The following is a 16,700-nucleotide window of genomic DNA, read 5'->3' on the forward strand; positions in this document are numbered from 1 at the left end:
CCGCATTTGGTTTAATTTCGTGTTTGTATGTGCTGCTCCGATTTTCACGGGTTCACGGGACGTTTTTTCACCACCGTGAGGACGTCTCTTTTGTGTTTTTTATGTGTTTGTTTTATAATCATCCGTTAATTTATTCCTTTAACATGTTAATTTATGTCTAGATTGTAACGTACACAATGATTTCAGTCATGAATTTTAATTATTTCATTCATCCAGTATGTCTTTTGTTATGTTGTACTTGTACCTACTTTGACATTATTTAAATGAAACGTTTAACGCATATATTATTTATTAGCATAAATGATGGATATTTATTTTCTATAATTAGAGAGCTTTTAGAATTCAAGACTCAGAAGGTACACTTAAAACGAGCTTTTAAAGTCGGTTCCTCTAATTAAATTCTATACAAGGTGACTGACCTAGCTGCACTTGAGGTTTCATCTGGCTTTACCTCGTACAGATTACAGCTAATGTTAAAACAGTATTTTTATGGTTAAAATTAGTTGTATGGGAACTTTGTCGTAATTTGAAAGAAATGCAATTAAAACAGCTAATTACGCTTTTATGTAAATTAAAACCATCTCAATGGTTCCGTTAAAAAAACGTGTATTTATTTTTTTGTAAAATTCCAATGTTATTTTTTATTTGTATTGAATCTGCGAATGTGTAAAAAATTATAATTAATATAACCTACTACGAATTTTATTATAATATCTCAGATTTAGAAGAATTACGTTTTTTGTTTGAACTCAATATTACTAGAGAAAATATTGAAAGGAATGAAGTCATAAATAAATTAACCCTAGTTGACCTTTATTGTGCGTTGCAGTAAAACAACTACTATAAACTACTAATACTATAAATTCTATAAACTATCTGTATGAAAAATTTCATCTTAAAACTTGAAGCCGTTTTTACGTGATTTTACGTTTTAAAACTTTCAGCATCATTCAGGTTGTACAGGGTACTGGGATGAAAAAAAAAGATAAACTTTGCGTATGAATGATTACGTAGTTTTCTAATGAAAGAATTTTCAAAATCGGTAGAGCAATTTTTGAGTACATCCATAAAAATACAAAAAGTGGAGTACTTTTTGTCTATATTTCCTGTTTATTATATTGTTTTATATGTATACTAGCTCCACCCGCGTCTTTGCTTACGTGGTTTGATGAAAACTCTGTATTATTTCCTTTCCTTTAAATTTATCTATAAAAGATATCCATGTTTCGGTCTATGCAAATTGAACATCATCCAAATTATATTAACCGCTTCAATAACATAACAGACAGACAGTGTAATTATTACATCTATACTAATATTATAAAGCTGAAAAGTTTGTTTGTTTGAACGCGCTAACCTCTGCAGGAACTACTTTCCGATTTCAAAAATTATTTCACTGTAGGATAGCCCATTTATCGAGGAAAGCTCGAAAGGAAAGGAGGCTATATCACGCTAAGACCAACAGGAGTAGAGCGCTGCGGGTAAAACCGCGGGGCACAGCTAGTTAGTCATTAATATGAGTTATTTAGTAGAAAGTAACTATCTTAATATAAATAAATCTCGTGTCTCAATGTTTGTCCTCGATGGACTCCTACACCACTTAACCGATTATAATAAAAATCGCACACCATGTGCAGTTCGATCTAACTTGAGAGATAGGATAGTTTAAATCTCAAATCGTTTTAGTGAAAGCGGGCGAAGCCGCGGGCGGTTAGCTAGTACGATTATTTATAGACATCTATTTAGTTTTCAGTTTTACTTTTAGTTCCATACGTTGTTCGGTATAAACAAACAAAATTGACCTCTTTTTTCTATAAATAATCGTATCGTTATATAGTAGTCAAAATATCGGTATCATAATCTGTTTTAGATACCTTGTCTTTTTATGCAATAAGATAACTTATTTTAATATGGTACGATTTTAATATTATCTTTGTATGTCCTGATTTATTTCTGTCAACGTGTTATCTGTAATCTGTATCCCTGAAATATCATTTAGGATTAAACAATATAAATAAATAGAGTTTACATTAAAAATCTCTATATAATATCTAGTTTACGTATAAACATCTAAAACTCATAATTAAAATATCTTGACAATATAATTTGCACAACATTTTTTTTACAAGAAATTAACTGTACGTTGGTATTTTCATCACTATTGACATGTTAATTAACGATAAAGTGGTTATTATTCTGTACTTACAACTTTTAAACCTTAGTTTTAAACTATTTCGAAAGTACACCGATATACAAGTACCAATTGTAGAATGATTCGAATTCTACAACTATTAATTTTTATTTTAAGTGTTTTAGAATAAGATGAATGTATTGTCTTCTTGAATGATACATGTCACAGGTGTATATAACCCAAGATATAACCTGTTTATAATTGACATATGTCATTCAAAATGTCACTCGACTTCTCTCACTATAAATTATGGATTAGAGAAAAGAAAGAAAGAGGGTACTGCGCATAGGTACTGCGTATTCTATTCTACCAAGAATAAAAACTATTTATTGGCTACTATAACAGATGTTGGACATACGGAATTACTTCATATTTGATTCGTAGTTGTATAACATGCAATTTATTTTTTTATTTTTTTAATAGAAAAAGCTCTATAAATGCGCTATGTAGATAAAAAAGTCTTTATTATTAACAATTCGACCTGTTACAAAGCTCAGATACATGAGAAAATATATTACTTTCTTTTATTTTCTACATATTTACATCCAAACCCTAGACCGAGAGTTACCACAACATATTTTTGTAATAAGACTAGACTCTTGGTCTAAGTCTAATAAAATCAACTGAGTCTGAATGTAAGGCTTTAGTAAATGTTTATTTATTTCTTTCTTTCTTTATTAACGTTATTAAACTACCAGTACAACCTTCTATATAATATATAACTATATAATATATAACTAGATTTCCACCCGCGACTTCGCCCGCGTTTTCAAAGAAAAACCCGCATAGTTACAGATCCTGTGGGATTTCCGGAATAAAAAGTAGACCTTATGTCTTATTTTGGTTCTCCAGCTACCATTTCATTGTAATCGGTTCAGTAGTATTTGCGTGAAAGAGTAAAAAACATCCATAAAAACTTTCGAATTTATAATATTAGTAGGATATAAAATTATTGTGTCACAGCGTTTGTAACGAAACTCCTTCATAAGGACTTTAGTCGATCTTTATGAATTTTGAGTATATTCACTAGGTCTGAGAAATATCCTAATCTTTTATATCCCCAAAAGGTTTATAATATTTGTTAATATATAGGGCAACATTTGCCGGGTCAGTCTGAAATAATATTTTTAAAATCTTCTTTTGTATAACGTAGGTATACTGTTTCGAAATTAATGGGAGAAGCCACTGGCTCCTGAGACATAGTATTTAACTAATTCAGGAGCCTATGGATTCATATATAAGCTGTACCTATTTTTTAATGTCAATAAAGTTATTTTTTTTATTTATTACTAGTGGTCCGCCCCGGCTTCGCCCGTGGTACATATTTCTCAATAAAAGGTAGCTTATGTCCTTTCTTGGGTATCAAAATATCTCCATACCAAATTTCATGCAAATTGGTTCAGTAGTTTAGGCGTAATTGAGTAACAGATAGACAGACAGAGTTACTTTCGCATTTATAATATTAGTATGGATTAATAATAATACATTAATTGGATTATGTCATAAAAACACGAAACACTTTTGTTAATATACCATGAGCTGTTATCATAATACATAATATAACATTTTCCTGTTGAGGCATTTATGTTCTAATATTATTATTGTATATGTTACCGGAAATGTATGAAATCAAGGAATTGTATACAATTCCTAGGAAATGTATACAATTCCGATACCATTTAGGAAATGTATAAAATATTGTTTAAAAAACTATTTAATGCATGCATATCCTAGGAAATGTATAATCTTCCTAGGAATTGTATACAATTCCTATATCGTATTAGGAAATGTGTAAAGTAAATGCTTTCTGTAATAAAACACGTTGTTATTTTTTTTATTATAGCTCTTATTGATACAATCGGGTAACAGTCATACCGTAAAATTGTAATAATATTATGTTCATATTATTATCTTCGATCGTTCGATCTTCGTCGACGGAGCCCCGCTTCGCGGGGCTCCTATTTCTGTGTAGTTTTTTTTTTAACAAACCTAACCTAACCTAACCTAACGGCTAACCTAACCTAAACCTAACCTAACTTTGAGGGCGAATATCTCGGCTATTTTTGATTTTAGAGAAAAGTTGTTCCTATAAAACATGCATATATAAGCGTAATCTTTACGATAGCAGTCCAACCCTTGCCTGCGACATATCAATATCTTAAATGTTTTACATTTCCGATAGCTATTTAGGAAATGTATAGATTTCCTAGGAAATGTGTATAAAATAATTTATTTCACACATTTCCGTACGATTTTAGGAATTGTATACATTTCCTAGGAATTGTATACAATGACGGATTACATACATTTCCTGTAACATATACAATAATCTATACTAATATTATAAAGCTGAAGAGTTTGTTTGTTTGTTTGAACGCGCTAATCTCGGGAACTACTGGTCCGATTTCAAAATTTTTTTCGGTGTTAGATAGCCCATTTATCGAGGAAGGTTATAGGCACACAGGTATCATCACGCTACGACAAACAAGAGTGGAGCCACGGGGGTGAAACCGCGCGGAGCAGCTTTAATACCAGTTATGTTTATTTGCCAGCTTATTTTGTGCTCACAGTTAGAAAGCTTTTAGAATAAAATAGCTTACCGCCGCGGCTTCGCCTAAAACCTAATAATTATATATTAAAACCTTCCGCTTGAATCACTCTATCTATTAAAAAAACCGCATCAAAATCCTTGTGTAGTTTTAAATATTTAAGCATACCACGGGACATAGGTACAGAGAAAGCGACTTTGTTTTATACTATGTAGTGATGATGAAGACTCAAGTCAAAGTTCAAATCTTCAAGAAGTTAGTTTATTTGATTTAGAAAAAAAAAGCAGAATGTCTCTTTACGAAAATGATTGTAAAGTACAGACTATAATAAATACTCGACAATTTATTATCTTTCTATATTAATGCGTCTTAGGGCTGATTTTTCAATCCTTGTTAAAAACTTATTCATCGAATAACGTACCTATTAAACTACCATTTCAAAAATGTATTCTAATTGTCCGTATATGACAGTTTACTGGTGACATTTTAAAATATTCGTGTAATACTTTATTGGATGGATAAATTTTAACCAAGGATTGAAAAATTGGCCTTTAAACTACCTAAAAAAAACAACAAAGTTAAGTGTTTTTGCTGTCACTTGTATAACATAATATTATGTTTTCTAAACTAGATTAATATAACCTCTATCACCTGCTATTTTCCAATAGGGAGAATCGATTGTACACCGTCTAGTGCACAAACAAGTGACCTTTGTCACTCACTATGCCAGTTTAAATAACTTCTAATAAAACATAATATAGAGGTACATAATTATAATAGAGAAATGTATGTGTAATCTACAAATAATTTATTCGTATATTTTTAAGTGAAACTTCTTTAGGCACGTTGAGAGTAAAATTTCTAGGTCGCGTCATGTTAATACCGTCACGTCATGGAGTAACGCGATGATAGTGGTATCTTTGAATCTTGTAAAAGAAGTTTCACTTCTGACACGTGTATTCAGCACACACGCTCTTCTTTTAGACAGCACTGTAAATAAAAAGTGCAAATGCTTTCGTGTTCATCTGTATCTAGCCTAACAAAATTATTTAATGATCACTTTTAATATCGATTATAATTCATACATATCTTAAAGATAGGTGAATACCTAAAACAATATACTTGCGAAAATTACTAAGGAAAGCTACTTACCAAAATACAAAACTTTAGTACTACGGCAAATAAAAACTCCAGACTCGAGTATTGAATCGTATTATTGTTAACACTAAACACACGTAGTACGCGTAGACGAAGCTATCGATTTTATATTTTTATCGTTTCACTACATGTGGTTTATCACACAATAGGCTTGTGTTATTACAAATGTATAAGAATGTATGGATGTTTGTCGCTCTTTTACGCAAAAACAGCTGTTCAGATCTATATGAAATTTGGTATATAGATAGATTATAATCTGGATTAGCATATAGGCTTCTCTTTATTCAAGTACCGGGTGAAGCCACGGACTAAAGTAGACTAATATTATAACTAACAACGCTTTTAAAATAATATTTGTAGGCCACCTAGTAGGTAATTGCGTGTTAATTTTCATAATTATTTTTCGTTTTGGAGAGGCCTTGACAAGGAATAGAGTGATTTATGTATTAAACGTTACTTTATTGTATATTATTCGTGTGTTCTAGTAAACAAAAATTTAACAAACTAGTGAAGTGCTTTCGTAAAGTGTAAAATGGCTCTATAAAAATCATTTTCTGGTGTAAAAACTGGTTCAAATTGGTAAACCTGTAAATACGTACCTAGTACGTTAACAATTAGTCTATTATATCATATTTCGATAAAAATATAATCGTTACATTTCATTTTCTAATGTCCATAAATGAAAGCGTTTCAGAAATAGCACATACTACTACCAATATCTCGAACTTTAGGAAAAAACCATCGCCACACACCTACATTAATAGCTTATTAATAGCTATTATGTATAGGTATGTAACAAATTGAAGCATTAATTTAACAACACTATTTTAGATAGTTTTGTCACGCATGCCACTAGTTATTACTTTAATTCCATGAACATACTTTGTTTACTTATTTACATACTTAGGTACATTAATTCCATCAACTCAAACATTTATTTATTGAATAACACTTCGCTTTTGACCCATTTGCCACCAGTTCGTAAAACAGTTTCTACACAGAAGGCAAGAAACTAGTTGATCTTTTAAATAATGTCTAAATACATATGTGTGTAACTACAGCCCGAGGCGCTCATTTGCGGTTAACAGTTTAAGGCATTTTCAGTATCGATCGATACTCGCTTAGTGGTATCCTTGGCTTTAATTTAGTCCCGTTGTTCGATAATCCTGTAGTGAAACATTTATCTGAATCTCGCAAGTAAATGTTTTTGCAACACTGTGTATGTTTGTCTTTCTTTCAAGTCGTAACCAGATGATGGGTAGAGAGTGCCATAGGCTTATGCTTTTTACCGCGATGAAACACTTTATTCGCATGAGAATTTTCCACTTCCTTGTTGCGCAGATAAAACCGCAGGCGAAAAGCTAGTATTATATACAACTTCTCGACTTTTCGAAAACATCCATCAGGGCTTTACCGGCTTATAGTCGCGTAGAATGATCGAAGATCCTCCTTTTCTGTTGTAAAAATACACATTCCTTTTTCGACAACTGTAACGTATGTTAATAGCCTTTAGCCTTCTTCCAGAACCGTATTTAAACCATCTTAATAACCTTTAGATGGCTCGCAACTTTGAAATGATCTTGAATAAACGGACAAAGTTTTAGATCCTCCAAATTTCAGTTATGCTACACTGGCTAACAAGCACGTCAGCCTCCCCAAAGAGCGACATGGTTGATGCCGAAGTTACGATTCCCTTGGTATCAAAGCTTGTGTTATCTAACAGCTTTAGTAATCATAATATGGTAATATAGATTATAATATAGATATATGGTAATATATTTCAGAGGAAATAAGCGTTATATCTATTTTATTTAATAAGCTTTCACACAATTATTTTAGGAATCAATATTATTTCATGAGAACAGCTAGATACCCAATAGGTAACCAATAGAAGCAATAGGTAGTTTTTTCGTTCAACTAAGGTTAGGTATAATAATAGGACGTTATGTTCTTAGTTCTATTTCATTAAAAATAAATTGGCTTAAATTACCGCCAAAACTAAGCGCTTTCCTACCACAATACAGTGACCTAAATGAATAAAAGTTTATCTATATCACATGTCTTCTAAGTTCATGTAACCACGGTTAATATTCCTTACAAGACGCAATCTAAAAACGGAAAGATATATCATGCTAGTAATTTTATTAAGAGCTCAACTTTCCCGGAGTAGTCATGAATAATTCAGCCCCACAATGTCCCAAGACAAACAGGGGTATTATATAAATCCAATACATTTTGCGTTTTTTTTTTATTTGTGCACTTGTTTGAGATGAATGGCGTTATTGAGTTTAGAAGTATTCAAGAACCTAGCTATATAAAACTGCGTTAGGAACTAGTGCTTCCTAATAGTTGTTATCACTACATAGTATAAAACAAAGTCGCTTTCTCTGTCCCTATGTCCCTTTGTATGCTTAAATCTTTAAAACTACGCAACGGATTTAGATGCGGTTTTTTTTAATAGATAGAGTGATTCAAGACGAAGGTTTTAGTATATAATTTATTGGGTTTTAGACAAAGCGGGCGAAGCCGCGGGCGGTAAGCTAGTGCCCAATATATTCAGAAGAATCGTAAGAATACATAAATAAAGTAGTCTTGTTGAATGATGCTAGAATTTCGGTTTATATTGAAGACACAAGTTAGCCTGCTATGTGTGTTTAATTTGAAATAAATATTCACTTTCTAGATACATATTTCAGTCTTCTATGAGACTAGATAAGATTCTCGAAGCAAAACCATGCAAGCAAGGTAACAAGAGAACGAAATTATTAGTAGGTGGGTAATTATTTTTTCAGTATCATAAGTCATAACTATTGAGGCAAGTTTTAAACCATCTTTATTCCTTTTGCCATTGTAATTCATTTTAAAGTGAAACTTTTATTTCATCGTCTCAAACTTTTTGGTCTGTGTAGCGCATGTCGCGATAATTATCGTACAAATACGATAATTTTTAGTTAAATGTCTATAGTGTGAAAAAAAGTTTCACTTTTACCGTGGTTTCATAAAACCACACAACATTTTTTTTATTAATATTGGTTATATTTTTTTCTCTCTATTCTGGTTAACAACATAACATATAGTATTATATATTACAGTATAACTGGGTCGGCTAATTGCCTTAAACGAATCATATTGCAAACCCATATAAGAGCCTATGACAATCCAATTTCTGTATGATGTAGGTATTTAGCGCAATTATATTTATTTACTCTTACGTTTTTATCCATGTTTATCCTGTCATCTTACCTGTCATTATTTGGATTTAAAATTATAGTTGAACTAGTGGTCCGCCCCGGCTTCGCCCGTGGTACATATTTCGCAATAAAAGGTAGCCTATGTCCTTTCTCGGGTATCAAAATATCTCCATACCAAATTTTATGCAAATTGGTTCAGCAGTTTAGGCGTGATTGAGTAACAGACAGACAGACAGAGTTACTTTCGTATTTATAATATTAGTATGGATTCCATTGGAACACAAAACTTTTCATTACCTAATCCGTAATTCTGTCTGCTCTGTTATTTAAGCTTTACTACATTAGGTACCTACGTTAGCAAACATTTTCAGTAGATATACTGATATCTACTGAAATACACTGGTATTCCGTACCTTACTATCATCATCATCGACATCATCAGTCCATATTTGTTCCTAGGAGGATACAGGACATGCGCATATAAAAAGTCAATTTATTTCCTGCTCGCTCGCCTGGGCTCGAACCCCCTACCGATTTGAAGCCCGAAATCCTTGCCACTGGGCCAACACGGCACTACAATAATATGCTTACTTCATTCTAGTCCATCCTTCTATATTTAGGAATGTAGGTATTATTTTTTCACGTTTATTGACCTGCTTGCAAATGAGCTTGTTTTGCGTGTATCATATCTATTTTGCACACAAGCAATTAAATATAAAGTCCGTGAACTTTCCAGCTGTAACCAATAAACTCAAAACTCAAACTCAAACATTTATTTATTCAATTAGACTTCTTATAGAAGCACTGTTGAAACGTCATATTTTTGCATATTTTTAAACATTTACCACTGATTCGGAAAGCAGTATCTATGGAGAAGAACCGGCAAGAAACTCCATAGTTGCTCTTTTTAACAATGTCAGTATTACAATAGTGGTATATATTGATGGAAATACTTATGCGATATAAATGCAATAGAGCAAAGTTTCGTCTTTTCGTTTTCTTCATACATAATTGACTAGTTTTCCACCCCCAACTTATCCGCTTTGTCTAGAACTAAACAAATGATATATAAAAACTTTCCTTGTGAACCATTCTATGTATTAAAAAAACGCATCATCATCCGTTGCGTAGTTTTAAAGATCTATCCATACATAGGGCCTGACAGCTGGAAGCGACTGTCTTCTATACTATCTAGTGATATGGCCTAGACATAGACAATAGACATGTGTATTGTGTATAGCTTTTATTAGCTCACAGACGATCTAGTTGTAGTATAGGATTTCATTTAATTGTTCCATTATGTCTGGAGTCTTGCACTAGTTGTTCGTGATACTGTATCTGTTTCTTCTTGAAGGACTGTTACATTTGAGTTATTAAAGATTGATAAAGCATATATTATTATTATGTGTAGGTGAAGGTTTTATTTAATGCGAAGAAAGAGATTAAATATTATTGTTTACTAGCTATGCCCCGCGGTTTTACTGGCATTGCTCCTGTTGATCTTAGCGTAATGATAATATATAGGTAGCCTTCCTCGATAAATGAGCTATCTAACACACCGAAACAATTTTTCAAATCGGACCAGTAGTTCCTGACATTATTGCGGGCAAACAAACAAACTGTTCAGCTTTATAATATTAGTATAAATTTAATCAATGATAATTAAAATAACTTAAAAATCGTTCATATTAATATTACGTTACGTTACATTTTCATATAAAACTGGTTAAAATTATTTAGTACAAGTTAATCGGAACTGTAGGTATATATTTTAATCTACAATCATTGTGATACAAAGACAAACAAAACGATTGGAATATCAATCATTCAAATTGCGGGAATTTGAACAATTACTTCTGATGCGTAATATTTTGATATATATCCTAATTGTTATCTAAATTAAAATAGAGAGTTATGGCCTAGATACTAATTAATTGTCGAAACTAACGTAGAGTACAAGCTTTGTTTATCTTTATAATTAGGTATATATTAATGTTCCTAATTAATAAAAAAGTAGTTTTTAAAAAGTACCTACAGTCTACACATATAATAATATCGAGTACCATTTTCACTAACATTATATTAAAAGTAGGTACATACTTAAAATAATTAATGAATTTGTTGGATGGATGTTTATTGCGCTGTCACGCAAACAGACGACCGATTTAGATGAAATTGAGCAAGCAAGTACTAAGAATAATTACATACTCTAATTTTAACGCGGTAACTACGAGTGAATTTAATTTCTATACAGAGAAGGATATTTTTAATCTAATATAGCTTTTAAAGCTTCAGAAACAACTCAACTGAGTTATAAACGAATTTAATCTCTTTCATAATATTATGTATTAAAATATAACAAACCACAAATAGGGAAGATACGAATTAATCATGTTTAATAACAATGAGTTCACCGTGTTTTAGTTAATTGTTTTATTGCGTCTAATTTTGCTGGTATCGTATGAAAATGGGACGACAAAACTTCGCTACATGTTTTTATAAATACTAGCGGTCCGCCCCGGCTTCGCCCGTGGTACATATTCACGTTTTCTCTACATAAGAACCATCCTCGTACTTCAAGGAATATTATAAAAAAAGAATTAACGAAATCGGTTCAGCCGTTCTCGAGTTATGCGCTTACCAACATATTTTGCGATTCATTTTTATATTATAAGACTAGCGGTCCGCCCCGGCTTCGCCCGTGGATGATATTGACGTTTTCTCTACATAAGAACCATCCTCGAACTTCAAGGAATATTATAAAAAAAGAATTAACGAAATCGGTTAAGCCGTTCTCAATTTATGCGCTTACCAACACATTTTTATATTATAAGATATATATTATATATAGAAAAGTAATGATATGGAAAATATTGCCCTTAAAAAAAAGAAGATTTTCAAGAAGCCATGGCCAATTAATCAACTAAATTTTCAATTACTATTACAACATCAAGACTCTCTTTTTATTTTTTCCTTGGATAACTTGTCGTGCGTATGTGTGTGAAGCATACGTACATAATATACCTAATATAACTTCAATTCAAACACAAACATAAAAACAGTTTTCACACGCACTTTCAAAAGATAATAGGAACAATCGCATCAAATTCTTTCATATTTCATAAACATTGTAATAAACAATACAAAAATGAAATATTCAAAGTTTATTAAACGTAACACCGGCCCCTAAATTGAGATCCATAAATATAATACTACTAGCTTTCCGCCCGCGGCTTCACCCGCGTTTACAAAGAAAAACCCGCATAGTTCCCGTTCCCGTGGTATTTCTGGGATAAAACCTACCCTATGTGTTAATCCAATTTATGCTAAATATCATTGTAATCGGTTCAGTAGTATTTGCGTGAAAGAGTAGCAAACACACACATACACATCCTCACAAACTTTCGCATTTATAATATTAGTAGGATCATAACGGTGTGTAAAAGTGTTTATTGAAGCGGTTCAAACGAGCTATCAAAGCTACATATCTAATAAAAGCTCAGTAGCTTAACTCGACTGGATATTATATGAATTTTATTATCGCCTAGTTTACTGTCGTGATATAAATGTGAAGGTAACTTGAATAATAAAGCATTTTCTCTTTTTGATTATAATTAATATTACCTATGCTTAGTAGATGTATCTATAGTAATAAGATGTACATTCAAAAAATCTGTATTATAATTTGAAAACAATAATTCTATGTTGGTATATAAGAATATCATCGTCATACATAGAAGGAATACTTTAACATACATACGCAGAGACATCACAGCATATCAATAGGCACATAGGTTATATTATTATTTATTATGGTACAGGTAGGTGTATAGGTTTATTAGGTAGGTATAATTTTGGCTAACATTTCGATTAAAATTTAAATTCATTTGAAATTACGCTTAGTTCATTTAGTGTTTGTTCAAATTGTGGTTACAAATATATATCAAGTGACGTCATCAAGCATGGTTATGGTTAGATTAATGGGTCGGATAATTTGAACTAACTGATGTATATCATTTGGTATTTATAATTCTATTTTTACTCTCTTATCCATAGTTTATAACCTTTATTTCACAAGCACGAGCACGTTATAAAAACACATTCTGAAATATTAAATTGTCAAAAGCATTTACAAATCCAACAATATATAACCAGAAAGTATACATTACGTCACTGAAATGAAACCACTCACATATATACGCGTGTAATATCAATAAAGGTGATGCAAATAACGCTGAGACATTTTAATATTAACTCACAAATTTAATTTGTTACAGGATGCGGGAGTACGTAGAGGAAAATGAGAAGAACGATCCTCTCATACACGCCCCCGATAAGAAAAACAACCCTTGGGCTGAAAAAGGAAAATGTATCATCATGTAACAATCCATAAAAGCAAATAATTAAAAAATAAATTCTAAACCATACTGTTTGGCTCCAATTCGAACAACGCGTCTGGTCGTAGGATAAAATTATTCATTGACAAGTGACACTTGTAGAACCTAATCCGCAACAACTCCGAAATAAGCGAGAGATATGAATCAATTTATATAAACCAGCATGAAGGAATATGAATGATATCTATTCTATGAAACTGCCAGACAATATAAGGATACATAGAAACGTAGTGGATGAGTCCATCGGTCAACGTAGAATACCTAAGATAAGCATCATTTGATCATTATGTTCACCAATATAATCTAGTCCTTATTCTATAATGTAAAGAATGTACATTTTGACTGTGCGCGACGCAAGGATGTACTTATGAGTGTTTTTAAAAGGATTAAAATGGTTGTAAATACGTTAAATTTTGTATTTCTAGAGATAGAAAGTTTGGTAAAGCCGAATAGAAAGGGAACGATCAACGTTGGATGCGTAAATTGTAAATTTAATTGTAACGTATATGGACAACCAATATTTTATGTTACGAGATGAGATTTTAATTTTATCAGCGTGGAAGCCTCGAGAACGTTCGAATAAACTTTTGTTGAATTGACCTGCCAAGAATCCATTCGTCTTCACGCAAACAGCAACTTCCTCTATGAAATTTGCGTGCAATCGTTATGGATTCTAGTACAAACTAACTAAACTCAGTTGGAACTCGATTGTAAAACTTCGCTCAGTTCGAAACTATTGTATTTTTATCGTCTCTACTAGAAACTTTGCCACCGCAACTAAATAGGAGAGTAAAATTAAATGTAAAGATTCATTGAGCTCATGAATCTTTGTATTTAAAAGACATTTTAATTATTATTCATTAAATATATATAGGGTATAATCGCACATCACAACTTACCATCTATTTGCCTAATCACGGAAATAAGAAAGCTGTTGAGGAATTTAAAGTAGACATCGGCAATAAATAAGAAGTAGAGGAGGTGTTAAATGAGGAAATGTTAAACGTAGTTGAGTTAAATATTAAAGTTAAGGTAACTCATAAATAAATGCGACATAATCTTAATCAATCGATCTAATTATAAGCCGACTTAGGATAATTTTTTATGAAGACAGGTACACTCCGCAGTGCCATCATCTAGTAAAGCTTCTAATTCTCTTAGCGATCTATCTTCTATGCTCCTGTATTTCTATATATTATATCCTTAATCTTACGGCCGTTCAATTCGACCTTATTTACCATTTCGTATGATTTTGAAATCAGTTCTATCCCAAACATTAAACTTTAGATGTTAAAAACTACTATCAAATACAATTTTAAATCTAGCACTTGATTAGAATAGAGTTAATTCAAAATTTAAATTGAAATAAATTACCTAAGTCACGCGTTTCACTAAAATGAGCTATCGTAGTTTCCAAAATAAACTTCTTCTAAATTATATCTAAGGTAAACTCGGATTTGATGCTCTCGTAATTTTTTGATCACTGGTGACCGAATTCACACCAGATATCCAAAAATTGGGAGCAATTATTTCAAGTAGAACTAATCTAACATTCCATTAAAAAGATTTCAATCCTATCTTTAATTAAATAGAGAATGCATAAACTTACGCACTGTAGGTAAATTAGATTAAAGTTAAAATGTAACCTTTAAAACTTATATGATAAAAGTACCTTCCTACTTACCATATCTAGACATGAACTATGAAGAATCATTCTGGCTGTGAGAAATATCCATTTATTTAGACGCTTCATCATTAGAGTCAGAATCAATTTTGCTAATACCGACAATAAATATTTAATCATTAATTATTGTTTAGACGTTGGCATCTAACGAAGAACCCGAGTCAATTTTTGATACGTACGCATTTCCTAGCTCATCTTCTGTATCTGAACTCCGTTCTTCTCTTCCTTTTGTTTGCATTTCATCTGTCCTTCTAGCTCCATAATGATAAGTTTAGAAGTTTAGAGTTATTCGTAGTTGTAATTATAATTAACATAAGAAATGAAATCAAAGTTGTTTGTTAACTTATACGATAAAGGTTGCAATTCAGAGAATTAGCCGTAGACATAATTAAAATGAAATAAAACGCGTTCGTTTAAAATGTATTGAATAAATTTAGGGATTTTGCGAGAGCGGTATGAGCGTTGACAAAGTTTCCAATTAAATTATTTATTTTTGTTTCAATCGAAACGTTCTCAAGGCTTCCAGCTTTATTTATGTTGTTAATTTATCTTGAATTGTCTTTAATTCCTGTTTTATTTAGTTAAGTTTGATGATACCAAAGAATAGTCTTGAATTTTGAGGGACACCTTTTGTCCCTTATAACCGAGCGTTATGATGACGCCTTCGATTCCCATTTATCTACTTATAATGAATAACTCAGCCGGTAATTTTAACGGATTATTCAAAAATTTAATAACTAGGTAAGGTGATATTGGAAATGATTTTTTTAGAATCAATAGGCTAAGGTATTATATGTTATTAATATTATGTAATCAGTAATCACTGAAATATAATAAAAACTGCATTGGTTTGTTTTATTTTAACCCGCTGAACTAAGTACCTAAATTTCCTATGAAAAGGAACAAAAGATTATTGATAACAATCGGTTATTTATAAGGCTTGATATGTTGTTCTGAAATTGGAATCCCATTCAATTCTGAACAATACAAGCGTGCGAAACAATCCTGTTTACGCTGTTTAATAGAAACGCTATTAATCTGTTCTTAAGTGGTCTTCGATAGAATTAAGTCCTTTCAATGAGTATTCAAATTTACTAGAAATAAATAATTTATATACCGCTTGTTCCGAAACTTTTCTTGGGAACATAAAGACACAGACACTCATCACTTAATGTAGATACTTTTATACGTATGTGACACAATAATAACGTTACCAACAAAATTAACGAATTTAACTTATCTGACGAACACATTGAAATAACAATAATACCACAATAGGTACAATATGCATAGAACTTCAACAATATTATATAGGTATATAAGTAATATGTTTAAACTTGATGCAACTATTATATATTACGAATTTGTGAATATGCTGTGAACGTGCCTGAAGAGAAGCAGACAACTCAATTTCCATATAAATATAGGATTTAATGTGAAGTCACGATCAGGTATTGTTCCAAGGAAACTCAATCGGGCATTGCGACAGTGTTAGATAAGCAAGAGACAGATAATTTACCGACAAGACTG

At 31.6% G+C, this 16,700-nt stretch overlaps 1 protein-coding gene across 3 annotated transcripts in view; it reads left to right on the forward strand.

The window, feature by feature from the left end:
- The window catches only part of LOC123695447 (guanine nucleotide-binding protein subunit gamma-e), a 31,416-nt gene extending 15,401 nt beyond the window's left edge, over positions 1-16,015 (forward strand). For all 3 annotated transcript variants that reach the window (XM_045641306.1, XM_045641304.1, XM_045641305.1), the window contains exon 4: positions 13,367-16,015. In XM_045641306.1, the coding sequence (XP_045497262.1) occupies positions 13,367-13,472 (106 nt within the window). In that variant the 3' untranslated portion in view covers positions 13,473-16,015. The remainder of the gene's footprint in view (positions 1-13,366) is intronic.
- Positions 16,016-16,700: the final 685 nt, after the last annotated feature.

This window comes from Colias croceus, chromosome 11 (genome assembly GCF_905220415.1).
Source record: "Colias croceus chromosome 11, ilColCroc2.1".
Lineage (NCBI taxonomy): Eukaryota > Metazoa > Arthropoda > Insecta > Lepidoptera > Pieridae > Colias > Colias croceus.